Source organism: Glossina fuscipes, unplaced genomic scaffold, assembly GCF_014805625.2.
Source record: "Glossina fuscipes isolate IAEA_lab_2018 unplaced genomic scaffold, Yale_Gfus_2 0, whole genome shotgun sequence".
Classification (NCBI taxonomy): domain Eukaryota; kingdom Metazoa; phylum Arthropoda; class Insecta; order Diptera; family Glossinidae; genus Glossina; species Glossina fuscipes.
Window position 1 is genome coordinate 19,163,619 of NW_023998414.1, and position 27,415 is coordinate 19,191,033.

The 27,415-nt window shown below is 35.0% G+C and overlaps 7 protein-coding genes across 10 annotated transcripts; 3 read left to right on the plus strand and 4 right to left on the minus strand.

Annotated features, from left to right (window-relative positions):
- Nucleotides 1–1,646: 1,646 nt before the first annotated feature.
- On the minus strand, nucleotides 1,647–6,148 carry LOC119638424. Of its 2 annotated transcripts, none has more exons than XM_038035200.1 (5): nucleotides 5,287–5,598; nucleotides 4,828–5,162; nucleotides 3,532–4,719; nucleotides 3,251–3,474; nucleotides 1,647–3,161 (listed from the first exon to the last, which is right to left on the minus strand). In XM_038035200.1, exons 1-5 carry the CDS (start codon nucleotides 5,296–5,298, stop codon nucleotides 2,926–2,928), a joined length of 1,995 nt encoding a protein of 664 aa, XP_037891128.1. In that variant the 5' UTR covers nucleotides 5,299–5,598; the 3' UTR covers nucleotides 1,647–2,925. The 2 variants fall into 2 exon arrangements, with proteins under 2 accessions (XP_037891128.1, XP_037891133.1); XM_038035205.1 differs by lacking the exon at nucleotides 5,287–5,598 and adding an exon at nucleotides 6,073–6,148 and having other exon boundaries at nucleotides 2,926–3,161.
- A 1,188-nt stretch (nucleotides 6,149–7,336) lies between these two features.
- On the plus strand, nucleotides 7,337–8,832 carry LOC119637009 (DDB1- and CUL4-associated factor 13). Its single transcript, XM_038032786.1, has 3 exons — nucleotides 7,337–7,406; nucleotides 7,480–8,194; nucleotides 8,264–8,832. The coding sequence occupies exons 1-3, from the start codon at nucleotides 7,337–7,339 to the stop codon at nucleotides 8,814–8,816; spliced, it is 1,338 nt and encodes a 445-aa protein (XP_037888714.1). The 3' UTR covers nucleotides 8,817–8,832.
- Nucleotides 8,833–9,524: 692 nt separating this feature from the next.
- Nucleotides 9,525–13,071, plus strand: LOC119639011 (sugar transporter SWEET1). The gene is made up of 3 exons (XM_038036188.1): nucleotides 9,525–9,831; nucleotides 11,892–12,297; nucleotides 12,372–13,071. Exons 1-3 carry the CDS (start codon nucleotides 9,662–9,664, stop codon nucleotides 12,546–12,548), a joined length of 753 nt encoding a protein of 250 aa, XP_037892116.1. The 5' UTR covers nucleotides 9,525–9,661; the 3' UTR covers nucleotides 12,549–13,071.
- A 77-nt stretch (nucleotides 13,072–13,148) lies between these two features.
- Nucleotides 13,149–14,220, minus strand: LOC119639001 (deubiquitinase OTUD6B). The gene has a single exon (XM_038036181.1). The coding sequence runs from the start codon at nucleotides 14,142–14,144 to the stop codon at nucleotides 13,167–13,169; it is 978 nt and encodes a 325-aa protein (XP_037892109.1). The 5' UTR covers nucleotides 14,145–14,220; the 3' UTR covers nucleotides 13,149–13,166.
- Nucleotides 14,221–14,507: 287 nt separating this feature from the next.
- Nucleotides 14,508–17,248, minus strand: LOC119638992 (protein arginine N-methyltransferase 1-B-like). Its single transcript, XM_038036170.1, has 2 exons — nucleotides 16,335–17,248; nucleotides 14,508–16,270 (listed from the first exon to the last, which is right to left on the minus strand). Exons 1-2 carry the CDS (start codon nucleotides 17,025–17,027, stop codon nucleotides 15,764–15,766), a joined length of 1,200 nt encoding a protein of 399 aa, XP_037892098.1. The 5' UTR covers nucleotides 17,028–17,248; the 3' UTR covers nucleotides 14,508–15,763.
- A 1,898-nt stretch (nucleotides 17,249–19,146) lies between these two features.
- On the plus strand, nucleotides 19,147–20,617 carry LOC119640711. Its single transcript, XM_038038910.1, has one exon. The coding sequence runs from the start codon at nucleotides 19,770–19,772 to the stop codon at nucleotides 20,304–20,306; it is 537 nt and encodes a 178-aa protein (XP_037894838.1). The 5' UTR covers nucleotides 19,147–19,769; the 3' UTR covers nucleotides 20,307–20,617.
- Nucleotides 20,618–20,881: 264 nt separating this feature from the next.
- Nucleotides 20,882–25,285, minus strand: LOC119640697 (regulator of telomere elongation helicase 1 homolog). 3 transcript variants are annotated; one of them, XM_038038892.1, is made up of 9 exons: nucleotides 24,162–25,285; nucleotides 23,344–23,669; nucleotides 23,065–23,271; nucleotides 22,592–23,006; nucleotides 22,282–22,530; nucleotides 22,058–22,212; nucleotides 21,567–21,993; nucleotides 21,364–21,505; nucleotides 20,882–21,145 (listed from the first exon to the last, which is right to left on the minus strand). In XM_038038892.1, exons 1-9 carry the CDS (start codon nucleotides 25,212–25,214, stop codon nucleotides 21,075–21,077), a joined length of 3,045 nt encoding a protein of 1,014 aa, XP_037894820.1. In that variant the 5' UTR covers nucleotides 25,215–25,285; the 3' UTR covers nucleotides 20,882–21,074. The 3 variants fall into 3 exon arrangements, with proteins under 3 accessions (XP_037894820.1, XP_037894824.1, XP_037894814.1); XM_038038896.1 differs by lacking the exon at nucleotides 20,882–21,145 and having other exon boundaries at nucleotides 21,217–21,505; nucleotides 21,567–21,619; nucleotides 21,674–21,993; XM_038038886.1 differs by lacking the exon at nucleotides 20,882–21,145 and having other exon boundaries at nucleotides 21,217–21,505.
- Between the last annotated feature and the right edge of the window lie 2,130 nt (nucleotides 25,286–27,415).

The window sequence follows — 27,415 nt, forward strand, 5'->3', positions numbered from 1 at the left end:
GTAGGCGATATCTTCGTTTAGGAAACGGGAGAACGCCTACTACGGGTACTACACAGTTAGGTGGACGAACGGACCGGCATGCTTAAGTGTATTCCGAATTTGAAACTGGCTAAGAATTTGCATATACTTAAGGTGTTCTTCAAGCATGCTTCTGCGCGCTATAAAGGTCTTGAAAAAAAAACAATAAATTTTCATAAATTATACTAGGTCGAGACGTAAATAACTTGCGTTTTATTATCAGGCATTTACTTGCCTTATACCTCTTGCTATTACTGCGGCTATTGCCTTCATGAAATGCTCAAAGCATTACATGCCGAATATACGCTTCTTGGCTTTCCATTTCAGAGATTAAGAAAAACAGTTGTAACATTGTAATGTAACATGCACCACATGAAACTGTTGACAGGAGACTAATTGAATCCTGCTCATTTATGTAGTGAAAACAAAAACTCGTTTGTTTCCGTGACTGGACCTAATAATATTAGATAGGCGTGGTCAATTTTTCTCTTTTTCTGTACAGATATTATATATATATATATATATATACTCTTTTCGTATTCTCAGCGTACGTTCTGCCGAAGGCATGTTCTTCGACCGATTTGACATACTTTGAAGAACTTCCAATGGTCCTGCCAAATTTGAGGTCGATACCTTCACTCTCGCGGTCAGAGGAATTTTTACAACAGACATTATACCGAATTTGATGCTGATCAAGAATATATATATATATATATATTGTGGAGGTTCTAAAGTTTGGAGGTACAAAAAAGAATAAGGCTAATATTTCGGATAGGTGGATACGGTACCGTAATCCATAAAGAGCATAAACTCTCTTCCATTCACTATATGACTTTTAAAATGAAAACATTTTGACACGAGCGAACGTTTATGGGCGTATATAACGAACGAAATGAAAACACAATCGTATACTTTCCCCTATTCGGCGGTTACGAGTATAAAAGAAAATAAATCCACAAACTCTTAATGTTCCGATCTTTGCACGTGTATGCAATTAATACTTTTTATAACCATTGCCAGCTGTCCATACATACAAATACCGATGATTGTATTTCACTGCAATATTAACGAAAAATGGTGCAAGAGTGTAAAAGAGAGTAAAGCCAAAAATTTAGAAGATGGAGCACGCATTGGTTTGGCAGTTGCAAGCTTAACTCTTTTGCTACAGATAATACGCTATATTATAATAAACGTTTCTTTTCGTTCAAAGGCTAAAAGAGAAAACGCATTAGCTTAAACCGAATAGTTTGAATACTACTACTACTACTACTACTACTACCACCACTACTACTACTAGTACTTCTACCGATACTGCTACTATTAGTTGTTTTCCTTGGATTTTCGGCAAAAGTACTCACAAAGCTCAAGGAATATGTATTGATTACTATCCCCGAGTAGCTTTCGCTTAAAAATTGCAACAGCAATGTTAACACAATCGTACAACTCCAACATAACATATAGGCTGACATTGTTAGAATACCATTCGTGAGCCTTGTGTATAAACATGACATAGGAAAACGTGATTAATGAAGTAAAAAAAGATACACTAAGAAATGTACTTATTGTTTTATACCCTACACCAATTGTGGTACAGAGGTATATTAAATTTTTGCGGATGTTTACAGCATTCAGAAAGACTTGAGATAGACTCCATCAAACTTTTATTATACCAATCGATTCAGGAACTTGTCTATCCACCAATCTAACTGCTGATATATGTCCATGTACTCTTATGTTTAAGTACACCCAACGGATCACAATTTTCGAGATGCTTTATAGAAATTTAGTACACTGATATGTTTTGGTCCAACATCGAACACTATTGACCGCAATTGCTTTGGATCCGATATATTTCTCACTACAAACGATATATTTCTGACTGTAAACCGATTTGAAAAATTTGTAAAATTATCCTGACAGGAGGCTTGGACACAAAAACCTTCTAACTGGTTATTCTACTTCCAAGTTTGTATTCATAAGTTCGTCAAAGAACAAATAGGGATAAATTTATTTCACTATTTAGAATGGTCAAGTGTAATTATAATTTAACGAATCTCCGATGCATATTGCCATGCGCTACATATAGTTGACAAACCCTTGTATCCTTGTGATTTTGTTACATTGGTAACGATATGTTGTGGTTACCTATATATTTAAATATTTCATTGCTACTATTCCTTTCTTACCTTTCTCTTGATTATGATTAATTCTATTATTTTCTAAGCGTTTGAGAGAACAAGCGAAATAATTATTCGCAATATTTTTTTCTTTTGCATTCGCTTGCAAAAGTTGTTGTTGTGCACAAGATAGAATTAAATAAGTAAAAAAGTTATATTCGCTTTAGAACGAATCTTAAATACTCATCACTTAAAGTCGAAAATTTAATTTTTGAGTTAATACGAACTTGCGTTTTAAAATTAATATTTAATTATTGAAATACGTTTACGTCCGCATATATATAAAACTTTTAGATGAAAAATTTTCTTCAAGGTAATTTCAGTCTTTTGGCCATTATAAGAGTCAGTTCGTGAACAGATCAAATTTTCGGAAAATTAAATTAAGCAAATATTTAAGAAGACTCGACGTTTCTGTACAATTTCCAACAGCGAAAAGTCCTCTTAACGGACATACAAAAAAAAAAAAAGTACGGAAGCGGCCAACTAGTAATTCCTTATCTTTGCGTGATGGGTATGAATATTATACATTTAAACGTACAAATACTTTCCACTTAAACGTAATACTAAGCTGTACAAATGACCTTTAATTTATAATTATTATTGCTTGATATAATATTAGGAAGGGTTCTTTTCCCCTTTTGCCATACATACGCACGCGCATTCACATACGTATGCAAGCATGTCTGATTTCCTTATATTTCCTTGATTTTCAAATGCCTGATCTGGTAACTTAATTACTTAAATTTTCAATACGATTGGAAGGTAAAGAACCAATTAAAGTGTTGGCATTACCTGGTAGCATGGAATTACAAACAACTGAAGATACACTGGTTCCGCCGATAACAACACCACCGCCAATATTTGACGAACTGCCTTCACTTTCACTCTTCCACGAAGTGACGGGAATGTGAGGAGCTGGCAAACAGCTGCGCAAAGTTTGTATAATTTGTATGGTATCCACAAGAGCTTTTATAAAAGCAAAGGTTATATAATAAAAATGTAAAACCAATAAGCATACGCTAAGCCCATCATATTAATAAAAATATAAAACTTACTTTTCTGCAAGGATTCACTTTGTTTTCCGTATGGCTTGCACATTGACGGTCTTATGTAAGTTTTAATGCGAGACATATTCCGCATTAGCTCAGAAAATATACGTATAATCTTGTCTTGTCCTACTGGCAAATTATTACTATTCGAATCGTGACCACTAGAAGTCCAGGCGCCATTATGTAATGCAAGTAAATCCTTATTGGATTCCAAAGATTCCAAATTTGAACTGAAATTATACTCGTTGCAAGTAGTGGAGTATATCGGAGGTTCACTTTCTACATACCGTAAGGTTTCTACACTTTTCTGAACCATTTGTTCTACCGAGTGCACGGAAGTAGAAGATGAAATGTCATGACGTGAAGAGTGTATAGTTGGAGATTGCGTTGGCGGTGGCAACTGGTGATGAGCAGCATGATGATTGTTACCAGGATTTAGGGTGTTATTATTGTTGGACGTTGGTAGACCTAACGAAGTACCTGGCGAAGGTTGCGCCGCTGAATTTTGGCCAGCTGCAACCGCAGCAGCAGCTACAGCAGCCGCTTGGGACTGCATCAAACCTTGCATTTGCAAGTTAGCGGCAGCAGCTGCTACAGCCATAGTTGTTGGATCAAAATGCTTAGGATCAAGTTGTGAGAGAACCCTTTGCTTTTCCAAAGCAGACAAGCTACTAAATTTCTCTAAGCTTTGTTGAGCTAAAGCACGATTTTGTTGCTGTATTAGTGCAGCAGTGAGATGCTGTTGTTGTTGCTGTTGTGCTGCGGCAGCAGCAGCAGCCGCAGCCGCCACGGCAGCCTGCTGCTGTTGCTGATGATGCTGTTGTTGATGTTGCTGTTTAGCAGCTGCCGCGGCTGCTGCCGCAGCGGCTGCAGCGCTTATTTGAGACAGTTGTGATTGTATATTATTTTGTTGTTGTTTAGTCAAATGCTGAAGTTGAGTGGGCACTTTGGCATGCGAATTGTGAGATTTCGCAGACAAGTCTACCTCGCCACTACCTCCCGCTGAACTGCTAGTAGTTGAGCTACTACTACCTGCTGAATTAGGACCGCTTCCAGCGCCACTCACAGTTTGACCACTTCCTATATGAGAACTATGGGTAGGCGGCGGCGGTGGTGGTAGGTGAGGCAAGTGCTGAAGAAATTCAGAAGGATTAACTCCGGGAAATTGTTGGTCGATAAATGGTAACGGAGAAATGCCAATATGGTTTTTATAATAACGGCACGGCGCATTGGGGCACGATTGAACCACTTCAATTATAAACTCTTTTTCCATGCCGAAATTTTCCCGACCTATGGTATAGGATTCCATAACGGCTCTTACTGTTGCGTCGACGCTCAGGTGGAGGCCATGAGGACCAGACATGTGCTTGAGCATGACTGCATTAGCAAAGTGTTCGTAGGGAAGAACAATCTTTCCGTTTTCTCTTAAAATAAGACGACCTTGTGCATCGAGGGTTAAACGGCTGGCTAATACTCTAGAGAAAACCAATTGTGAGTTATTAGAGTATAAAAGCAAATAAGTAAAAACTAGAATATTAAAGAAAATCAAATTTTTCGGATTGGTATTATATTTAGCGACTTACTGTAAGTATGCTGCACTAGGCAACATAGCATTATCTTTCAAATCAGAGAAACATTGCAGTAATTCAGCGCTTGGATTCCAGCCTTTGTTTTGCAAATATAATTGCAATAGCATATATAATTTTTCAGTTACGTAGCCGGCTCCGGACAAACCACTGTTACCAGTATTCATCTCAGAGCTGTGACCTCCGCTGGATCCTGAAGGAGCTAGCATATTAACACCGGACCCTGGAACTCCAGCAGAAGCTGAATTAGAACCTCCTTTAGACAATGCAGCCTTCATTGTTTCCGACAAATCTAATTTATAATTTTCTGGATAGAAATTCTTTACGTGGTCCTTTATAGAGAATAAAACACCAAATTTATAAAAAAATATACATTTACATATGTATGTATGTATAAAACATGCACATATATTTACAAATCGCGAAAACGTATACATATGTGTATTTATACATTACCAAATTATTCATTTTTCCTGATGAAGTTTTCGCAGTGGCAATGGCCACGACAGAGCCCGGCGAAGGTGTCTCACCCCCCCTAGATGCCGCCCAAGGACTATACGACCTAGCAATTTTTAAAGCCGTTTCTCAAACACTTTAGAGATTTCAACTTAACGGTAAATCAACTATAATAAACTTGTACTAACAATCAGCAAACCCATTAGTTTCAGATTCTAATAAGATTGTTAGTAAAATTTTTGAGCTGCAAAAATTTGTTGAGACGCGAAATGAAAAATGAAAAATATATGGGTAGATATTCCTTCATGCAGGATTTTTTGCGCTTTTCTTTCATTCTTTGCGAATTGCTTTTAACTGACATTTCATTGTAATATCGTATATCGTAAGATAAAAATGCAACTTTGTTAGGAAATCCATCTTAATCAAATATATATTTGATTATATTTAACATCCCTGATTTCGTTAAATACAATGTTTACTAGAACATTCATTTTTATATAACAAAATACCGCACCGTACTTGATTGTTGTTAAGGTAGTATCGTGCTGCAAAAGTAGTACCGCGCATGTATTTTGATGTTGCTAATCTGGCACCGTCTTCTTGTAATATTGGTACCGTGCGTAACTCGTCGTTGCATTTTACGCACATGTTTATTTGTTTATATTCTTCAAAATTGTTGCTACTTCGGTGTTAGTTATCATATTTTTGTATATATGTAACTGTTAATATTATTGTTTATTATCATCAATGTTTAAAATCTTTACTATCGAAAAAATAATAAATTACCAATTTCACTTTTGCATCACTTCTTCTGGCCCACTTAACTTTTATAGTACATATGGTACTATCAAAACATTGTCAATGTGCTTTGCGGCATATGAGCGCTTACGCTTCATGAGACTGTTGATGTGTTTTGTCATACTTTACTTTCATCTACGCCATGAGGGTTGTTTGGTGAAATACTCACGTTGCGCACGTTACATTTGGTTTGTTAGATAATTTGGTCCGTTAGATAATTTGGTCCGTTAGATAACACAGTTGAATGGCGTTACCATTTAAGTTGTTAGTTGGGCACTCAACCACAATTTCAAATTATTAAAAGAGCTTTGTAACTCACGAAATCTGTTAAAGGAGCTTTGTAACTCACGAAATCTATTAAAAGAGCTTTGTAACTCACGAAATCTGTTAAAAATCATTGCAAAATGCAAATTAAACGTTTTAACGTAATATGAAACCCCCTTCCACTGTCTAAACGTAAGTTTTTTTTTTGGATTTACCTGAGGATAAAATTTTATTTTTGAGAATAAAATTTACTTTGCTGCACATTTTTTATGGCAACGTTAGCAACGTATTCTCAACCTGAAAGGAACGAAATGGAAGGGAAAGTTTTTTTTCAAAAAAGCCCAATGTGTGCACTTAAAACCCTAATTCGTATCTGATGAGGAGCGTTTTAACTTTAAAATGAAGTTTTTCGATTCTAGACGGTATATTCAGAATTGTTAAGTGGATCTCCTTTTAGATTTTAGATAGACGGACAACAACAATCCATAATAAATGTATTTTTATATTATGAAACGTGGCTCCCCAATGCTATTTGATCAATATTTGGGGAAATATATTGTAATGCTTAACTTGTTAATGGCAACCTTACCTCAACGTTTTTGAAAAAAAAAATACTTTCGACCGCTAATTTAAATACCGTTCATAACGCAAACTATATATTGCCAAATCAATCGTCTCAATGGGAAAAATATTGATATGAAATGTTGGTACATGTTTCAGCTTGTTTAGTAAATTTACAAGTTCTCAAAAATTATTTCTCATGTGTTTCATATCTCAATGTTTCAGAATTCAGTGTCTCATTCGTTTATGTGTTGGTAAAGCTGATTGTTATCATCGCTTATTTTTTTATTTGTCTTTCGTACAAAAGTAAATTGACATTTCGCGGTTCTATGAAATCAACACGAGTACTTATTATTAAAAATTAAGTTCTGTGTAAAAAGCAACACGGCAGGGAATTGAATTGGCTCCGTAGGAGGTTAAACACAAAATGAAGGTGCAAATGATAAGCCGTAATCCGGATGATTACGTTAGAGAAACGAATAAAGAACATCATCGGAGTAAGATTAATAAACTTTCAAAAGTTTGATTTTCAATTGTTTCTTCATTTTTTTAACAATTGCTCTTATTAAGTACCACGTAATTATGATCCCGCTTTACATCCTATGGAGGCTGCCCGGGAATATGTAAGAGCTTTAAATGCGACAAAACTCGAACGTGTTTTCGCAAAGCCTTTTGTAAGCAACTTAAGTGGTCATCGTGACGGTGTTTCTTGCTTTGGCAAGCACCCAAAAAGGCTCTCGACTCTTACAAGTGGTTCCTATGATGGTGAAATCCGCATCTGGGACTTAGCTAATCGCGAGAGTTTACGCTGTTTTGTAGCGCACGAAGGTTTCATAAGGGGCATCTGTTATTCCACGAATGGCGAAAGATTGTTTACTGTCGGCGATGACAAACTAATTAAAGTGTGGAGTTCAAATGCACCCGATATAAATGAAGATGAACAGCCCATTAATACAATATTAAGCCGGACTATTATTACTAGCATTTCACACAATCGTAAGCAAGCAGTTTTCGCTACTTGCGGCGAAGTTTGCTCTATATGGGATGAAAATCGTAACGATCCCGTGAAAGTATTAAAATGGGGCGTCGATACTCTTCATGCCGTGGCTTTTAATCCGGTTGAAACTTCAATCTTGTCTTGTTGCGCTAGTGATCGCAGTATAATTTTATACGATCAAAGAGAATCAGTTCCTTTACGTAAAATTATTTTGTCTATGAAAAGCAACAAATTATGCTGGAATCCAATGGAAGCATTCAATTTTACGGTGGCAAATGAAGATTGCAAGTAAGTGTTGCCATTAGTGATATTAATTATAATTTTATTAAAAACAAAACACTTATGCGCCTTCTATAGCCTTTATACATTTGATACACGTCGACTACGCAATCCTTTAAAAATTCACTTTGATCATGTCGCCGCTGTTACTGATGTTGATTATTCCCCTACCGGAAAAGAATTTGTCTCCGCTAGTTATGACAAAACGGTACGCATTTATAATACGCATTATTCTCACTCGCGTGATGTTTACCACACTAAACGTATGCAGCACGTTGTGTGCGTAGCTTGGTCTCAAGATAATCGTTACATATATTCGGGTTCCGATGAAATGAATATACGTATATGGAAAGCTAAAGCCTCTGAGAAATTAGGTATCACTCAGCCACGTGAACGCATGAATTTCAATTATCAAGAAGCGCTTAAGGAGAAATATGCGGCACATCCTCAAATCAAACGTATTGCGCGCCATCGTCAAGTGCCTCGACATGTGCTCAATAGTCAGAAGAAAATGCGCACGACAAAAGATAAAGAATTACGAAAGGAAGCCAATGTTCGTAAACACTCTAAGCCAAACTCGGTACCTTTTGTTTCCGAGAAAAGGAAAACAATCATAAAAGAAGAGATTTAGAATAAATTAAATAAAATTTTTTAAATTAACAAACTGAATGATACCGATTCTATTTTTAATTTTATTAAAAAGACCATTAAGTACATGTTTTGCTTACGTTATTAATAAGCCGAAACTGCTTCTTTATGGTCGTTTAGCTTCTCAAATCTGCTCACTGGCGACGTTAACGTTTAAAATCTTTTCATTTAGAATTGTTAAGTAAAGTCCAAAGTCCAAATGTTATATGTATAAAATTAGCAGACAGACTGTTCAAAAAAAAAAACAATACTAGCGACTTATGTTGCCAAATTTAGAAATGAAGTTTCCTGACGTACGGATATTTAACGCAATTTTATAAAGAGATAAATATAATACTACCAATACCAGCACATATTTATTAAGCGAGCACAGATAATGCCAATTATTAAAATAATACAAACTGCGAATTGCTTTTCTTATTTGGAGAGGGATTAAATTAAACGTCGCTCGAAGGTTGCGCTAAGTACTATGCATCATTTACGCTTTAACACGTTCTTCTCATTACAACAAAAACAATAACTTTAATAGAATTGGCACGTAATGACAATTGATAAATTTTTCATTTCATTTTCTTTTTTTCTGTTGGAGCATAGCTCTCTGAAAATTTTGTAAAAATTACTTCTATTAAAACGAAAAAAAAAAAAACTGAAAAACGTGTAAATTTTTGATTATTTAAAAAATCCGTAGATGTAAAATAGTTCATAAAAAGAAAAAAGAAATAAAAGTTTGCCTTAAGAGAGAGAAAAAATTCAGTTTTCTCTTTAAATATTCTGTAAATTGATTTCTCTGAGTGGCCTTACGATACGATTACGGTTGTTAAATTGACAATGGACATATTAGGGGATTTATTAGCACCTTATAGCAGTGTCATTGCCAAATGTGTTTGTACGGTAACATGCTTGCACTATATGTCTGGCGCTTTTCTTTTGAATGAAATACGCAAAGTGGGATGCAGCGACGGTTTTCCGCCGGATCCATTCCTAGGCGGTGTAGTTTTGTAAGTAAATTATATCAAACAATTGCAAATAAAATGAAAGAAAGCATTATAATCGGACAAGCGCTACATCACCTCACCTAATACATTTCATTCAATGATATACTTATTCATATTTATAAATTATTTTAATAATGAAAATTTCCAATTGTTAGAATGAAGCTCTTGTAATAGCAGCACGAGTAGGCACAAAATGTGGGCTAACATGTAACGATTTAAAATAACAAAATGTATTGAACGTATATTCTCTTCTTTAAAAAATTAAAAATTCTTCTTGGAAAATGTTTTGTTTGTAAAGATTCCAATTTGCTGCACACTTTTTGAAAATGTCTTTAGAGAAAAAATTGACAAATTTTTATGCAAGATTAAAAAAGCTCCAGATGTCCATTTCAATATATGAACACGAATCAGGACGTTTTACATGTTATAGCATAAAGTACTTTATCGTTGTTAATTCCGTATAGTTATACCTACGTCATTTTTGTTCTCCCTCGTATGTTTAAGAGGAAAAACCGCCCTGTACAACTTCTTTTTTTTTTTTGACAAACGTCTTTTAAATGTGTTTATATTCATAGAGATAACGGTGGCTGAGAGCGAATCGAACGCACTCAGCGTCTTTGATAAGAAATTAAAAGTGTATAATGAAATTGTCGATCTTAATTATGAATTCGGCTTTAGAACTGAAACCTGAGATTCGGTCCTCGCCAAATGCGAGAAAGCTGACCTTTCTAATAATAAATCTTCAAAGGAAGAGAATGGGGAAAAAATATTTATTTGTGGAAGTTCAGTTCTATAGTCCCCGGATTGCAGACTAAGAAAACATTAATAAAAAATCTGTTATAGTAAAAAAAATATCTATACAGCATTTTAAAAGTCTAGACGCGTTCTCCTCGGAACACGATTTTTCAAAACGGGGCGGGATATATCATTATAGCATCCTTAAAATAACACTATAGCGAATAAAGTAGGACATTTGCGAAACGTTAAGTTTCCCATTTATAAACTAAAGGTAATTGAATCGGACACTGAATTTTTCTTTCAAATACTCGTCAATAGTTTTAATATATGCTTCGTACTCCTCTAATTAGAGATACGTGGATTAAGTGAATTATCTTTTCTTTCGTTTAGATTTAAATTAGTGCCAGTTCCATTGCATGGCCAGAAGAGTGTTGCCATATGTAAATATTTTTCAAAAAACATATCTTTCTTAAATTTAAATATATGCTTAACAAATGAGAACAAACATTATTATTTGATAACTTTTGCTTCGATTTCAAACAAATGTCCAAAAAATCCACTACTTTGGCTTTTACCTGGCGTCCATCATTAATACGTCTTGATTTCCTACATTCTGGTTGCTGTGATTGTTTGGTACAGGTATTTCAACATGAGAGCGACAGGGAGGGCGAGATCGAATGTGTTTGCAGCGCATATTTGACGTTGGGCTTGATATAATATTTTGGCTTCACATGCGTCTGTATGTTTATTTAATTGAGTACCCATCACCGTAGCATGGGATTATATTCTCTTCTGCGACAACGTTCGCAACATACAGAAGAAAGAACAAGAGCTGGGGACCTCATAAACAATGCATATTCTAGATCAAAACTAAACTTTGAATCGACTTAATTCCTCTTAGCCGCGTCTTCAAATTTTGCAAAAATATTAAAAATTTGTACACACGATAGTAGTGAAGACAGACTAAATCAGTTGAGGAGTCCACTCGAGTGTTCAAAAACAAAGTAAAAGCTTTACTCACTACTCTTCAATTTCAAAGTTTGCAATCTTTATACAAAAATTGGGAAAAATCAAGCACGCCCACGCAATATTAAAGACTGTCGAAATTTCATTTCCGTCGAGTTCTTTTTTAGAAAAAAAATGCTAGAGGAGGCAACAGGTTAATATATTTTTAGCTTAGCTTAGTTTTTAAGCATTTCCTTTTGAAAATGCTTTGATTTTAGAGCTGTTAGACTGACGCGTCAAAACAAACAGTAAAATAAGTGATTGAAACTTCGGGTAGTAGTAACGACATGGTAAAATCTACAATTTTTCGTCTTTTGCAGAACAGTATTAAGTTGCAAGCTGGGTACATTGATGGGCGATGAGGCAATGGTGAAGGTGAATATGTTCGGGTTTTGTATTAATGTTATCTTTACTCTGACACACTTTTGGTATGCGTCGGGAACTTTTAAAATGAAAATTTGGACAAAAATTGGTGTGGCCGCTGTATTTACTATAACCTGTTTAGCTTATGCAAACTTTGAAGATCCTTATAAAATTGAATTCCGTTTTGGTATGCTAATAACTGGCTTGCTAATATATTTGGTCGGTATGCCTCTGCTTGAATTGGATGCAATCATAAATAGGAAGACAACTGATGGCTTGTCGTTGCCGATGACATTAGCCGGTGCCGTGGTATCCGCGGCTTGGGTTATTTACGCCATTTCCATAAAAAATTCCATGCTAACGGTACGTGTAGTAATTTTATCATTTATTATATTTACGAGGTCACTTCTAATTCAATCGAATTACTTTTTTTGCAGTATCAAAATGCTTTGCTTTTAATATTGAGTTCGATACAATTGTCACTATTTGCTATATATCCGAACACAATTTCTTTAATGGACAAGAATCCGTCATTATTATTCTTGGAACAAAAGCGTTCTAATAAAAAGACTAGCAATCCTTCAAAAGATATTCATAATAAGAAGTTTAATTAGATGTATTGCAGGGTTGTTGGCTTTCAAAAAATTGGAAAAGAAAAAACAAACTAATTATGTACTACGAAACCATGTGATCTCCAAGACGTTCGAGCTAAATGTGTCGAAAACTAAAACTCAAACAACCACAAATCATTAATCAATTTTATAAACTTTATGACAATAATAATAATCTTCCAATAAAGGTAAATTTAAAAATATAGCTTTAAAATTTAGCTCTTGTAAATTTAACTTATGAAATTGTTAATACGTACAATTTATTGCAGCTTAAGTCATATTAAAAATGAATTAAAAATTTTATAAAATAACATTCAAAATATATATTAAAATGAATATTGTAATAAAATATTAGCGCGCTGTTTGCTTATACATATCTTGATTAAAAAATAAATAAAAATATCTTCAAATATAAATATTAAGAAAAACATTTTCAGCGGACAATTTTTTGCACATAATTTTACAAGCCTTTGTTCAATTTGTTTACGACAGAACATATCCCAACTAACAATGATGATAACAAAAAGAAGAGAGAAAAAAAAATTTGACGCAAGCTATTCGCCGAATAAAAAATGTTAAAACATTACTGCAGCGTTACGATTATTTTGTTTCACTTTCACTTTAGTTTAAATACCTTTCGGCAGGGTTCGTTTGATTGTCGTCACTTGGGTAATCACCGTCAGTTGTAGCTGCGGATAACGGAATTGTGGAGTTGTAATGTTCACCCAAACTGTACATATGGCGGTGATATGTAATAACTAACGGATCGCCGGTGAACTCGTCACCTTGTATGGTGGGCGAACCATCGGCCTGGATGATTTCAATTGGAACTTTCAGAACGGAAGAGAGAGCTTTCAACTCAATTTGTCCACCCCAAGCTGGAGTACTGCGTACATCGTTGCAATATTTTTCAAATTCATTATCAGTAATTAAATCGCCGGTTTCTGAGTTGGTCATATAAGGTAAAAGCATATCCTTATTTATATATATGTAATTTGCAGTTTCATAACGTAACTGCTGCACCGTGGGCGTACCCAAGTCATGCCGCATAAGCTGGTGTCGTATTGCGTTGTATAAACAATCACCATCGGAGGGTATATTGTAAAGAACCAAGTCTCGTTTCTTTAATTTCGATTGTAATTTTCGAGCTTCAATTGTTTTTGGAGTATATGTCGTATCCTCGGAAGCCGCTAGGATTTCTTCTTCTCTCAATCGAGCCTCCCGAGCTTTCTTATCTCGTCTCTTTTGCGCTTTCGTTACACGCACGGCAGGCTCGCACTTCATCTTCTCGTCACTTTCTAACACTTCAAAGTTTTCTCCATTACTTTGACTTTCCACTAATTTGGCTGATTGCAATTCTTCTGCTACTTTAATTTCATCCGCTTGCTTCAGATCTAACTCCGTTTCCATACGTGCCACTTCCTCCATGACTTCCTTACGTTTTTTCTTGTTTGTTTTTGGCGTATTTTTCTTAAGGGCTTGAATTTTTGCCTGTAAATCCTTACGTTCACGACGATGTCGGCATTGCACATCTTCCAAAGATATTTTAACCAATTTCGCTGTTACGGCCGTTGTGCTTCCACTCTCCGTATCGTCCATTAGTTTTTAATGTTTAAATGTGACCAAATAGAAAAAATTCCTTTCAACATAAAATTTACTTTTTTAATAAAATTGCGAACAGATATATGAAACAAAACAGCTGAATTTTGTTCAAAATGGAATTCCAGGGTTTCCACATCTCGTAAGAGATATTTTATTTCATATCATTTTTTTGGATATCAAACTGCCAGCATTAAGAAACGTACGATTTCGTATGTACATATGCTTACTATAAACTCAAACTCTCGCGACAATTTCAGCAAATTGTTAAGATATCATGTTCTTGCTATAATAAAACGCTCTTATCGCTCCGATCTCAAAATTTTCGGAACAGTCTCGAGTCCTTGCGGTACGATATCACCTTCTGTTTATAAATAGGAGACGTGCCAAGATAGTTATCAACCTCATTTCTAAAAGTGAAGACATGGGAAATGATGTTTCTGTTAACGCAACAGAACCAATTTTATCTAGTTGACCTTTCATTGGCTTTATTGTTAAAGCTTGCTAGTTTTCTTTACGTGACGTCGCCCTGTGTCGCATGTTTATACATACAGAACAGTCATAAGAAATGTACGCCAAAGACAACAAATTTTTCTTGGAAAAATTGAAATTTATTTCAATTTTATCACTTTTGAATTAAATAGGCAATGCTTTCAATTTCAAATTTTATAATTTTTAAAATCAGTATTTTTTTGTCTCCACAATTATGGTATAAACTTTGATTTTAATTGTTGTTGTTACATCCAATTAGATTCCTTTAAATGCCACTTCTTGACAAAAATTTTATTAGCAAAACCATCGTGATAAAAAGCAATGAAATCGTTAAATCATTGCATTGTTCATTTAGTGGACATAAATTGCTAAAATGCGGAACTGGCATCAAATTATATATCGTCGTGCGCATATTGCGGCGTGTGGAACGATGTAATTACGGGGCTGTTAAAATCTTTGTCAGCAACGTCACGTGAGCCATTTGCAAAAGCAATCGTCTTATGTCTTAAATATAGTTCCATTTAAATACAAATTGAATCTTAGTTTATCGGAGTTTGGTATATAGAGAGATTAAAATCGGACATGGAAATTAATTCATATGGAAAATTTTGCAAAACTTTTCATATCTACTATACAATGAGAATTTATATATTGATTTGACATCGTTGACGTAGAATTTCAAGGTACACTATGGATTTGACATATATAGGGTCTTTATGTAAGCGTGCTATAGCACGGTTTTCATATTCATATTAGGGATTACTGCCGACACAAATAATTCTTCTGCAGATTCGGATGACGAATCTGATAGTATGGCTACAGAAGTCTTCAGTTGCCTACATAGCAGCAACTTCGCAAATCGCAATGCCTATGTTACGCATATTTGCGACCACATTATATAATTAAATTTATTAGTAATATATAAGATTTCCGAGTATAAAATAGTAAATAGATATACACATAGCACTGGATTATAAAGAATGTTTTTGTATGGGTGGATTAAGCTTTTGTCTTATTGAAAGAAAAATTTGATTGTAGCCAAATACGATTTCCTTTTCGATTTTTTCTTTTCTTAAGTAAAGCAATTCACAGAATGGCAAAAGAGGAAAAATAAAATATTATAAAGGTTATTTTATGATCTTATTCTTGTGTTTTTGAAAACGGTTTACACCTTGGCTACCATCTGCTTCACTATTTGAACAATCGGTCGCTTTAAATACAACACATCGCGGAATTCTTGAAGATATCATATACCAACTCATTGCAGCCTCGAACTCAGCGTGATAGGGTTCTCCTTTAAGCATTTCCAAATTGACTATTATATTTTCAGGATTGTGGGAAGACCCAGGCGAATACAATTCTATGCCTCCATAATATAGAGAGTTAACATTTACTGACAATGACTGATCCAAAAAGAAAACTGTTTGCAGCCAATTCGTTAGCGGTGACCAAGGATCAGTACTAAAGGCCAAACGAGTATGCGACTTGGTAAAATACACGTGAAAAAACAAGACAATACCGTCCATGCGTCCACTTCGCTGCATATGCAGCTTATATTTGCTACGTATATAGAGATCCTCGCAAGTGGCTTTGTTCAAATTTAACATATGAATCGGGTATTGTTTACTTAAGAGCTAAAAACAATTTAATGCAGTTCTATTTTAATTGTACAAACTACCTTTACTCTTCAATATTCACCTGTTCAACTTTTACGTGGTGATGTCTAGGTTCTCTTATCGCGACTTCTCGCAGACAGTTCATTTTGAATCCATAGACATGCTGCCACCATTCGATATTTTCATTTTTATATCTCTCATCTTCTATGGCAGCCACAAATAGTCTCGCCTTATCTGGGAATATAAGGCCGCCGGACTTCTTTAGCCATTTATCGCGTGCATACAAAACGTCAACGCAAGTAGACTGATACAACAACGCCTGTCCCATCCAATCACAAACAATTATATCGACCTCATCCACTGGCAATTCTATCTCAGTAATTTCGCCTTTCATCACTTCTATGATATCATTGTAGCCGTTATTTTGTACTATTAGCTTAGTGTAGTAAAGTACATTTGAATTGTCCACCGCAAATACTCTAGCCGCGCCAGCTTTTGCTGCAAACAAAGCAAAAAGCCCTACGCCGCAATTTAGATTTAACACGACTCGGCCCCTAAATAAATGTTTGTTGTGCAGTATGGCACTTTTAAATGACACAATACGGATCTTATCCTTTAGTGATTGAGTAATCATCTCAATGCGGGCCCGATCGTCCTTTGAAAAATCAAATGATGTCATTTTGTCTATTGGGGAAGTCAATGGAATCGTAAAAGCGCTTTTATTTTCAGCATGTCCGGAACACTTTATTAACTTTTTTAGTTTTTTCGAATTCATAACGGGTCTTCCTATAAGCGCCCTTCTATTTATTTCTCTGGGGAATAAGCGTCTTCTTTTTTAAAAAACTATGAGCACAAGCAGCAATGGAAACATTTGTCAAAGTAATTTTATGAATAAGAAATTATATTATTATTGTAATACAAAGTTATAATTATTTGCAAGAAATACATATATAAGCAACAAAAAGACTGCGGCCAATATGTTAAATGTAATTGTGGATTGTTGTGTTTTTTGTAGTGATAAGAATAGTGTTGCAAACTTTCGCTGAAAAAGGAGAAAAATACCGATTAAACGTAAAAAAAAATTATCGTATGACGCTCGGTTTTTGCTGCAAAGAGAAACCGCGGAGACCACCATATATAATCCGACAATGTCAAAAGAACTTCTAATACCATCAAGCGTGTGATATCTGAAGATGAGATGTTAAGCAGACTCAGCAGACTATTACAAACCTCACAGACATCATTTTTAAATATACTTCATCACTCACGAGTCTGTAAGGAATTTTGATTTCGCAGCAATTTAACGAAGCCCATGGTATGCGTTTACAGATAAATCTGGGAATTATTTTACCGAAAAGGCGAATGCATTTGGCGCGCACAGTCTCTTTAAATTCATCATTTAGTTTTTGGAAGTTTGAAGTCCATGTACAATATTATGGATTAAAAGCAAGGGCGAAGCACAGGCTGAAAATATCGTAAAAAGGCTAAGAAAGTGGTCAAATATCGAAATTGTTCTTAACGCTCTCAATCGCCGAACAGTACGTTCAGGTGTTTAAAGGCTTGATAGTCAATAATTCAATCGCGTGGTCAAAAGGAAAAATCTAGGTTTTTTTTTTTTTTTTTTTTTTTTTTTTTGTTTAGAAATGGATTGGACCAGTTAAGTTAATGTTAGATCCATAATCCAGAAACGAAGTTGAGAGCGATTGATGAAAAAATTTAAGCATAGGTAGACTGATGTGGCAGAGTGTTCGCAATGAGAGGCTCTGTACCGCTGTCAATCCATAAATCACCGTATTTGGTACTGTACTGTCAAGATCCGGCTAATAATGCCGATAAAAGAAAAAGTGTAGGCGATTCGTAATTGTAATAGAAATACTCAATGTAAAATTAGAATGAAAACTCAACTGATTTGATAAAGGCAGTCAGTCAAATGCCTAAAGTTACCAGCACGAAAAATTTCATATAAATTGTTATACAGGTTAAATATACTGAAAGATTGTCTAAGGATGTCAAACCTCCTGCACTCAAAAATAAGGTGCTCGGCAGACTCAGTAATATTGCAATCCTCACAGATGTCAGAGGAGGAGACTTTGATCATTTTAAAATAGACCTTGTCGTAGGTGTGATTACTCATAAGACGGTGAAGAACTTTAAATTCCCATGTTGTGAATTTTCCTTTAGGTAGAAGCGAGGGTGTCAAAAAAGGGTAAATTTTGTAGAACAGCCGGTCACTTTTTTCTCTAGCTAGAAATCTAGATTTAATTTAAGTTCTTAACAGTCCCATCAACAAGTTTTTAAAATTCCGATTGCTTTATTTTTCTTCGTAACTTCAAAATTATTAAAATTTCTGAACGTGCGCATATATATAAATAAGGTTACTGACTATGTGTTCTTCGTTCTCATTTAGATAGCGTATCTTGAAAGTTAATTGGTTGTTATATATCGCCTTCCTTATTTGAAATGATTTCGAAAAAATAATGGAAAAATTGGACGTTTATTTGCTTACAATGATATAATGAATGACAAAATCATACGAACGTAAATAAAAGCAAAAATTATACAAAATTTTTGATAAAATGAAATATTTTCATATAATTTTCTATTTCTATTTATTAGGAAAAGCTTGATTCGTAAACTTAAACTTTGAATTTTAATATACATCGTATATATATATATATATTATAAATTACGAGTATTAATTAGATAATTGGAGTAAAAAGCAAAACGGAAAAGAAATTAATTTAGTTACCTTTCACAACTTTCAAATTTGTTGCTTTGTTTCAGCTGTTTGTTTGTAAGTAAAGAATTTTGATTGGAATTCATTTTATTTTTAATTTACAGCTGTTTTCTCTTATAAAATACAACTCTAAACAACCAATATTTATTATAACCATAGCTGTCTTGCTTGTGCCTGATTTGAGAGAACGTTTTTTGCACCTTCTGTGCATACATACAGCAAGGAAACTCGAAATAAAATTTTGCGAGCTTCATGCACATTCAGTGCCAAGTATTCGCATGTAATTTTTATCTTGTCATTGGTTGATTTATTTGTTTTATTGATCGTTTCTAAACGGTTAATCACGTAGTTTTATTTCAAAATAATTTTAAAGCAGTTATTTCTTTCATAACAAACGATCAATTGGTTAAAAATAAGTTAAAACAAACTTGTTTTCTGTAACACAATTAGAACATTTCTTTCTCCAGACATGAGTAAAATTTTACAATAACAATACTGCCAAAAATCCTCTCAGACAACACAATAAAAGAGAACATCATAAAAGTAGAAAAGAAAAGTAGAATAATTTTTTGTATAGTGAAATATGCACTCTATCTAAGAAAATCTATAGAAAATTTTTACTAGCTAACGTTTAGTGCATATAATAGTGTATACAAGATGAACGCCAACAATTAAAAATGGACCGGATGAGATGGAGAGCATTTTATTAAATGTCTATGATCGTGTGGCCGTCGAATAGGTGAAAGGTAGTAAAAACAAACTACAAAACTGCCGACGAAAATGGCCGAAGAAATCAACTGTTTGAGGCCAGCAACTAGTGTTCCCGTAGCCAGTTGTGAGGGCGAATATACTTGGACTTACCGTGAACCTCTTTTGCATTTGCAAAAATATTCGCCGCTAATTCGTTTAATCGATTTTGTTGAAAATATTAAATGTAAACGTTTTTACGAGCCATCGGAGCGCTTTCAAATGTTAATGTCGGCTTGCATTCTGCGCCAAAATTCACCATTCTGCCAAACTCGTCGTTTTCCTGAAGACTATTGGGTCAACTTATCAGTAGGCCAGATGGCCAATGCCTTAGATAATCTTGTTACTGCGCTTGATATACCTACAACCGAATTTTATGGTCACATACAAGTGGCCGCAAGCGATCTGGACAACTACAAGCAAAAATTTAATTCTTCAATGGAAGAACTGCGGCGTTTAGTATACTGCACTGATTTAGATAAATTAGCTGACATTGGGGTTTACAATCGACAAACGTTTGAACAACGTTTCAATATGCAATGGTACGAGCATGGCGGACTAAGAGCTTGAACAACTGCGTGTATGCGTTTTGGATCTATATTTCCATATTTGCGAATCTTGTCGCTGAAATTACTTAATTAGAGCATGTGTCAGGATAATTGGAATTAATTTTAAATTATTTAAAACTTAGCTTTAACTCAACATTATGTTAACACGTATGTGTATCATGCCGCTGAATCGGCTGGATTACCATATGTGCCAGGTTATATAAATTATTACTTTAATAGAACAAATATATTTCCAAACGCTGAATATCTATGCTGTGATGGGATGGCCAAATCTTATTATAACTTTTAAATAATAATAATAATAATATAAAAAAATTTGCTATCCCTAAGAATCGCAACTTTTTTATGGATTTCATCAATCTTGTAGAGTTACAAGAGTATTAAAACCTATATAGAGAAATATATTATAACTGTTACATCCAATTAATCTCGATAAGTTGTTGTTTTTTTATAAAGAAAAGAATATGTAGAAGTACTACATTCGCTTACCAGTTGCTTCAAAGCTCATCTTACGTCACAATCATCCATGTAACGCATATCTCATGCGTATAATTCCTACCGACAAAAGCAGGAGCATCGCAAATATATATCGTCTTGAAAAGCAAGAGTCGTTGTCATCGTGTCCGAATTGTTATTGTTACAAGTTACAAGTTTGAGGGAGAGAAAGTTCTAAGTTTGAGTTCGACCAAACGCGTCCATAGCTAACAAAAAACGCTTCGAATTTGGACGCGTTAACGATTCGCCTCAAATTGAATACAATTTTTTCAGTTCATTTTTGCGTGTATCCAGAAACGTCAATTATTAGTAATCTTAATAAGCAAGGTGTTATGTGCATGTGCTCTTAAAAAAAAAAATACATCAAATCAGAAACACATTTCGTTTGATAACTCTTTTGTAACATATGCGAACATTTATTGGAAATGGATAGATTTTTTTAAAAAGAGATTATATGCATGTGTAAGGCAAAAGTTAAAAGGTCTGTAAGATTTTGGTGGAATGATCGGCCAAACGTTTATCAAATTGCATTCTGTGTTCATTTTTAAGAAAACGTCTCATACCTTGTAACATGTAAAAAAGGCATGGCTTGCCTAACATTTGGAATAGTACATCCATTAAATCACCTATGGTATTGTCAGTCTTATAAGATATTAAAGCGGCAGAGAAAGCCTTAAAATCGTCCGAGGACAGGGAACTACGTAGCTAAGAGTGATATTGTTATAATATGAAAAATAATACATAAATGAATTGGATATTAACTTACCACTCTTAAGAACTCAACACGTTCTTCAGGAGCTTTTTTGTTTTGATCATTTTCTAAACGAGGCTTGTCGATAAATTTGAACTGATCTAGTGAAATTGTGGGAGTACCTGAGGATTTTGATGGCAGAGAAGATGTGAGACGCGTATTGTCTACTAATCTGTATTTCCTTTTTCCGTCCGTATCGTTTCTAGCGGTGGAAGACGTTGAAGGTGAATTTGTAGGACTGCGCCTTCTTTTGTTTATCTGAATTTGACTATTCGAAGGAGTGCCCACATCTTTGCTATTAAAATCGATAGTTGAAACATCGCCGTCCAGGCGACTCATAAAATCCGCAACGCTCGGAAGTTTGTTGTCAGACGGTCGCGCAGTAGCTTTAGCGTAATCGTTGAGAGACCAGCCTTCAATCATATTTGTTTCTTCAGCTTGACTAAGAGAGCACCAACGAAGAGCATTAACAGATTTGATATGAAATTAGCAAAGCAAAAGCTTACATGGCATTATTTAAAGCCGTTTGAAATCTCCTTCTACCGGGCACATTGTTTTGGGAGTTGGGAAAGTATTTACTGCTAACGATATCACGTGCGTTCACGAATTCGCAACCTTCACTCACCAAAGACTCGACAATACGCTCGCTGGCTTTAGGCATCTAATCGCATGCAAAAAAAAAGTAAATATATAATGAAATCATGAAAGTTAAAAAACTTATAAAACTTGCAGTTTTCTCAGCGTTTTTGAAAAAATCGCGCAATTCTTTTACTATGGGACCAAATAATGAAGATTTTGGCTGATTGCCTAATATTTCACGTATCCATTTCGAAAGCTGTTGCACTTGCGTAGATTGCTGAAAGCGTACATCGCACAACAATATAGCACCATAATCATGACGATGTCGTATAACGCGCCCTATTGCCTGATTGACGGCACGTGTAGCTTCCAAAGCATACCAAGCTTGTCCAGACAGTAACTGATAATTAAGAGTTTACAAAAATATATATAGAAAACAAAAAATGTTGAAAAATTTTAACCTGATTTTCTTTAGTCCGATTGTCATCCAAATATTTTTTTTTTAATATAACCTTTGGATCTTTGAAGGGCGGAAACGGAAGACCTGTAATAATAACTGCACGACCATTGCGATCAGCAAAATCTAAGCCCTCAGACACTTTGCCGCGACAAACCGCCATAAAGCAAGCGCCTTTTGAACTTTTAATACTTTCGTAAAATCCCTCCATAGTGTTGAGGAAATCATCCTTCCCTTTTGGTTCAACAAAAATTGGTTTAAAACGAGATAAATCTGCCCATAGCCCTGAAGCTTGCCAGGAATTTACACACTGGTTAAGTAACGGATACGAAGGGAAGAATACTAACAGGCCATCGGGTACAATGCGGGCCACATTCAAAATTGTAGAGCCCAAAGAGCTAACATATTTAGGATTATCCCTGCATTGGTGTATAAGGATGATATCGCCAATTTTCTTTTAATAATTCACGATTTTACCTGTTTTGGAAATTCGACATCAGAGGCTCTCGATCGGGCCCAGAACCAATAATTTTTACATAAACTTGCGATTGCGAAACGATGTGAGGATTTTCAAGCTGTTGCATAACCGGTAAAGCCAATTCAGCAATAAGCGGTTTCAATGGAGCCAACGTACCGCTTGTTAATATAATACTTCGTATATTTTTATTCAACAGCTGCTCCATCCTTAAGGAATAGAAAATTTTTTATAAGTATTCAACTTTCAGTTCACCTAAAAAATTATTAGCGATGTCTTACCCAAAGCCTGGGTTAAAGCACCAATAGTTTATAATTTTTGCAGCTTTCTTCTCGGAATTCGCATTGGAATTCTTCGATAGCCATACGTCTTTATTCGAATCGTGTCTTTGAGATTGCTTAATTTCTTCCAGTTGGATGTGTACTTTAAAGCTTTTATAAATTTTTTCAATTTGATCTTCCTTGTTGATAAATACGATGTTTAGCATGTCGGCTAAAGTCTGATAGCTTTTGCCTTTCCGCAGTCTGCTGGTTTGCGATTGAACAGCTAAAAATTGTACTAATTTTTCCAGAAGCACTATGACGTGTTTTGATGTTTTGTAATTCAGCTAAAATGTGAAGAGCAAGAAGATAATAATATTAAAAATTATTTGAGGGAATATAACACTTGCATAAATTTATCTTGGTATGTTCTTGCCACAGATGATGATTTCTAGATATGTTAAGCGACCAATGAAAATTGCTTTCAGGTTCAAGATTATATATATACGAGAGTAATTTTTGTGCATCTACAAGGACTATATTAAAACATTTGAGACATGGTCTATGAACTTTTGCCAATTTGCCAAAGAAATAGAGCGGTTGTCACACATTCACTTATGAAGATAATGTAAATTTACCGAATCTTCAGAACGTTAATGAGTTTCAAGTCTTAAAAATTGCTTCCCGCTGGTCAAATCAAAACTTTCTATTTATTTAAATTTTACGGCCTATAACTGTTTTTATAAAAAATGTAAGGTAAATCCGTTTGTCAGACACTTGGAAAAGAGGTCAAACCAATGTTTTTTTTTTTTATCACATATTAAAGAACATTAACTAACATTTGCTTTCCCAAGCAGGTCGTATATATAGGATGCTGGAAGTGTAACTCCTTCTATTTTGTTTTCCACTTCAATTTCATCGATGGCCTTTTCCAATTCTAAAAGCATTTCTTTAAGCAATGTCAAATCATCGAGTGTAAAGTCTTTAGATTCGTCTTCGCAATCTTGGCCATCAGAGCCTGAAGCTTTTATAGCGGCCATTATATGAGTTGTATCATCGATAGCCATGGCAACATCCGATGATTTTATTTGCACGGACGCGCATTCTTCGCAAATCTTTTCAATGTTATGAGCTTCATCTAATATAATTATTGTATTATGCAATTCCACTTTATTTGCCTTGCGAGCTATAGGATCAAGCAAATAATTGTACGGCATAAATGTTATATCGGCATCAGCTACAAGCTCTTTAACCGCATAATATGGACACATTTTTAGTTTTTGTCCCACTTTAACCAAGTCCTCTATATCCATAATTGTGGGCCCTCGAAAACTTGGATCATCCTTACGAGATTCTACGCGAGAGTGAAATGAACATGTGCGAGTGTCTACCTTAGCTTTGCACATTTGCACCTTATTGGCATTGCCTTGCTCCCTCATAACTTCTGGATGTATACATAATTGATCTCGTGAACCCAAAACTACGGCACGCATAGAAGAATAAGCAGTTCGTTTTAATTCTTGCATGGCTTGAGTTAGTTGGGAATGGGTGCGAGATGCATAAATTATTTTTGGGGCACCCCAGTTAGCGTCTTTTTCTCTAAACCGACCTTTAACTTCTATTTTATCTTGCTTATCTGAAGCACTTCTAGGAGCAATGCCATTTAGGGTTGATTTTGCTATTTGTGCTTGAATTTCTTGTTTCTGATGTAATAGCCAGGCTAAAGAAGAACACAATAAGCTTAAAGTTTTGCCAGTGCCGGTAGGGGACTCCAGGACACCGTTAGTACCATCACGTAAACACATTATAACTTTTTCCATATAAGCGCGCTGCACTTCATAGGGTTCGAATGGAAAAACCACAGGTATACCAGCTACTATTGATTCCGGCATCTTATTTTTTCTTTTATCAAGTGTTAAATATTATATTTCGAGTGATAAAATTATTTATTAAAACTTGTACAAATATTTATAAAAAATCGAGCCTATTCATATATATCTTCTTCTTCTGCAAATTATCAAATCAACAAGCAAAGAAAAACGCAGTGTTGTCTTAAAAAGGTCAATGTGAAAACTAACTTTTTTCTGTTTGGGCCCTAATAAAGTTGATAAATTACTTGAATATAGATACATAAATGTTATGCGTGAAATATCTATATATATATATTAAGGTAGGTTGGCGGGCAATGCAGCCAGGGTACTCACAGCTTGATTGTGATTCTGTGTGAGATTTGGATATGACGGCTATGACCGATATGAAGAATACATTGAAGTTAGTTGGTTAGCCTTAAGGCACGTTTAAAGTTACAATAAATCCAATAGGTTTTTTTTTTTAATTTTCCACAATTTTTGCGAAATTAAAGAAAGACAGCAGCTCAACTTATTTGCGGAAATGCAACTCAATGTTGATAGTTCGAAACAGTAGGCACTTGGTAACGATAGTAGACCACTTTAACCGTTCGTTTTGTAACATTTCGACCCAGGCCTCAGATGCCGTTTTTCTCACCTCGCTTGCTTATCAGGCCACAAATAGCTCGAACATGAAGAGTCGCCTGCGAAGGGTTTATCGCATGGTTTGAGGAGTCGAGATAAGGAAATCAACGAATCTGTTCTAATCGATTCAAAATTTGCTACCGATGTAGAATATATATACTTTGCATCCCTCTGAGCGCTACCGTCTTTTCGACAAAGTGAATAAATTGCTCACTCTTCGGTGATGGGCACTACTTTAACATAAAATAACTTTTCAGTTAGCATATAGTGTGTATGTTTATATACCCTACACCACTTACGGAATAGCGGTATATGAATTATTGTGCGGATGCATGCAATACCCACACAGACATGAGACGGATCCATCTGTTATTATACTGATTGATTTAGATAGTGACCCCGAATCTGAATCGATCTAAGTTTGTCACTTCGTCTATCCGTCCATCCGTCTACCCATCTTGTTGTTTTTATTCAACCTACAAGTCTCAACTTTCGAAATATTCTGGTGAAATTTGGTACACAGACATTGTTTGGTCCAAGAACGAACGTCATTAAAAATGCTTCGGATTGGACCACTTTTCTCACTACTTCTAATATAAGACTTTATTTTCAAAACTCATCACACGGATAACTGTACTAAGCGAAGTAGTGTATGATATTTAATGGTGAGAGAAGAATTTCCAATCTTTCTCCCAAAATTGAAGCCGATATGTTCATTTTTGCGGTCAGGTGAATGTCAACGAAGTACACCATCTAGAAAAATAGGCAGACTTAAATTAAACAAAGAATAATCAAAACGGAAGAATTAACAGAGTAAATGCTAAGAATTCTTCATGGTGCACAACTATCGTTAGTAACGCACATCTAAGAATTCGAAGGAATGTTTTGACGAAAACTAATGCCTACCTTTCCGCTTTTGTGGGAGGACTCACAAGACGAACGGACTCACAATGTTATTGATAAATAAACTGGTAACTCATGTTTAAGCAAATAAGAACATTATAGTCTATACATGGTGTATGCCAGCCCGATCATTAGATACCCTACACTACTTTGCCTAACATAGTTATGCACTCAATGTGTTAGTAGTAATACATCATGCAAAGATATACTTTTCATGAAAGTCTACATATTGGAGGATGCCCAAAACATCACAGGACGTGATCCGAGTTTAATAACCTTTACCTCTTAAAATCCCGTTATAAATAAAAATCTAGAAATTATACTTTTTCTCCAAATAAGGGCTTGCCTCTCTTTGGAAAATTGCAATTTTTTTTGAAGCGGTCGAAAAAGTGGATCGATCCGAACCGTTTTTTGAAAATAATTTTAGCGCAAATGTACATTTACCCACATCAAACGGAGAGACAGACGAACTTAGACAGACAGGCAGGCTTAGATCGATTCGGAAAATGGTTCTGAATCAATTTGTATAATAAAAGGTGGATTTATCTTACGACCTTCCGTTTGTTACATATGTCCACGCAAACTTAACACACCTCATGCCACAAGTGTGTTAGGCATAAAAATAGATATGGATATATACTAAATAACAAACATTATGGATAGGAACTACACTGTCGTATCCGTCTAGTCATCACTTT

Excerpts from the sequence above, each read along its gene's own strand:
- LOC119638424 (XM_038035200.1), bottom strand. Across the intron at positions 4,720-4,827 it reads CCTAGTGCAGCATACTTACA|AGTATTAGCCAGCCGTTTAA; the intron begins GTAAGTCGCTAA and ends GGTTTTCTCTAG. Across the intron at positions 3,475-3,531 it reads AAAAGTGTAGAAACCTTACG|TTCAAATTTGGAATCTTTGG; the intron begins GTATGTAGAAAG and ends GTATAATTTCAG.
- LOC119637009 (XM_038032786.1), top strand. The coding sequence starts at position 7,337 with ATGAAGGTGCAAATGATAAGCCGTAATCCGGATGATTACGTTAGAGAA. Across the intron at positions 7,407-7,479 it reads GAATAAAGAACATCATCGGA|TACCACGTAATTATGATCCC; the intron begins GTAAGATTAATA and ends GCTCTTATTAAG. Across the intron at positions 8,195-8,263 it reads GTGGCAAATGAAGATTGCAA|CCTTTATACATTTGATACAC; the intron begins GTAAGTGTTGCC and ends CGCCTTCTATAG.
- LOC119639011 (XM_038036188.1), top strand. The coding sequence starts at position 9,662 with ATGGACATATTAGGGGATTTATTAGCACCTTATAGCAGTGTCATTGCC. Across the intron at positions 9,832-11,891 it reads TTCCTAGGCGGTGTAGTTTT|AACAGTATTAAGTTGCAAGC; the intron begins GTAAGTAAATTA and ends CGTCTTTTGCAG. Across the intron at positions 12,298-12,371 it reads TAAAAAATTCCATGCTAACG|TATCAAAATGCTTTGCTTTT; the intron begins GTACGTGTAGTA and ends CTTTTTTTGCAG.
- LOC119639001 (XM_038036181.1), bottom strand. The coding sequence starts at position 14,144 with ATGGACGATACGGAGAGTGGAAGCACAACGGCCGTAACAGCGAAATTG.
- LOC119638992 (XM_038036170.1), bottom strand. The coding sequence starts at position 17,027 with ATGAATTCGAAAAAACTAAAAAAGTTAATAAAGTGTTCCGGACATGCT. Across the intron at positions 16,271-16,334 it reads ACCACGTAAAAGTTGAACAG|CTCTTAAGTAAACAATACCC; the intron begins GTGAATATTGAA and ends AATTGTTTTTAG.
- LOC119640711 (XM_038038910.1), top strand. The coding sequence starts at position 19,770 with ATGGCCGAAGAAATCAACTGTTTGAGGCCAGCAACTAGTGTTCCCGTA.
- LOC119640697 (XM_038038886.1), bottom strand. The coding sequence starts at position 25,214 with ATGCCGGAATCAATAGTAGCTGGTATACCTGTGGTTTTTCCATTCGAA. Across the intron at positions 23,670-24,161 it reads ACCTGCTTGGGAAAGCAAAT|CTGAATTACAAAACATCAAA; the intron begins GTTAGTTAATGT and ends TTCACATTTTAG. Across the intron at positions 22,531-22,591 it reads ATCGGACTAAAGAAAATCAG|TTACTGTCTGGACAAGCTTG; the intron begins GTTAAAATTTTT and ends CTTAATTATCAG.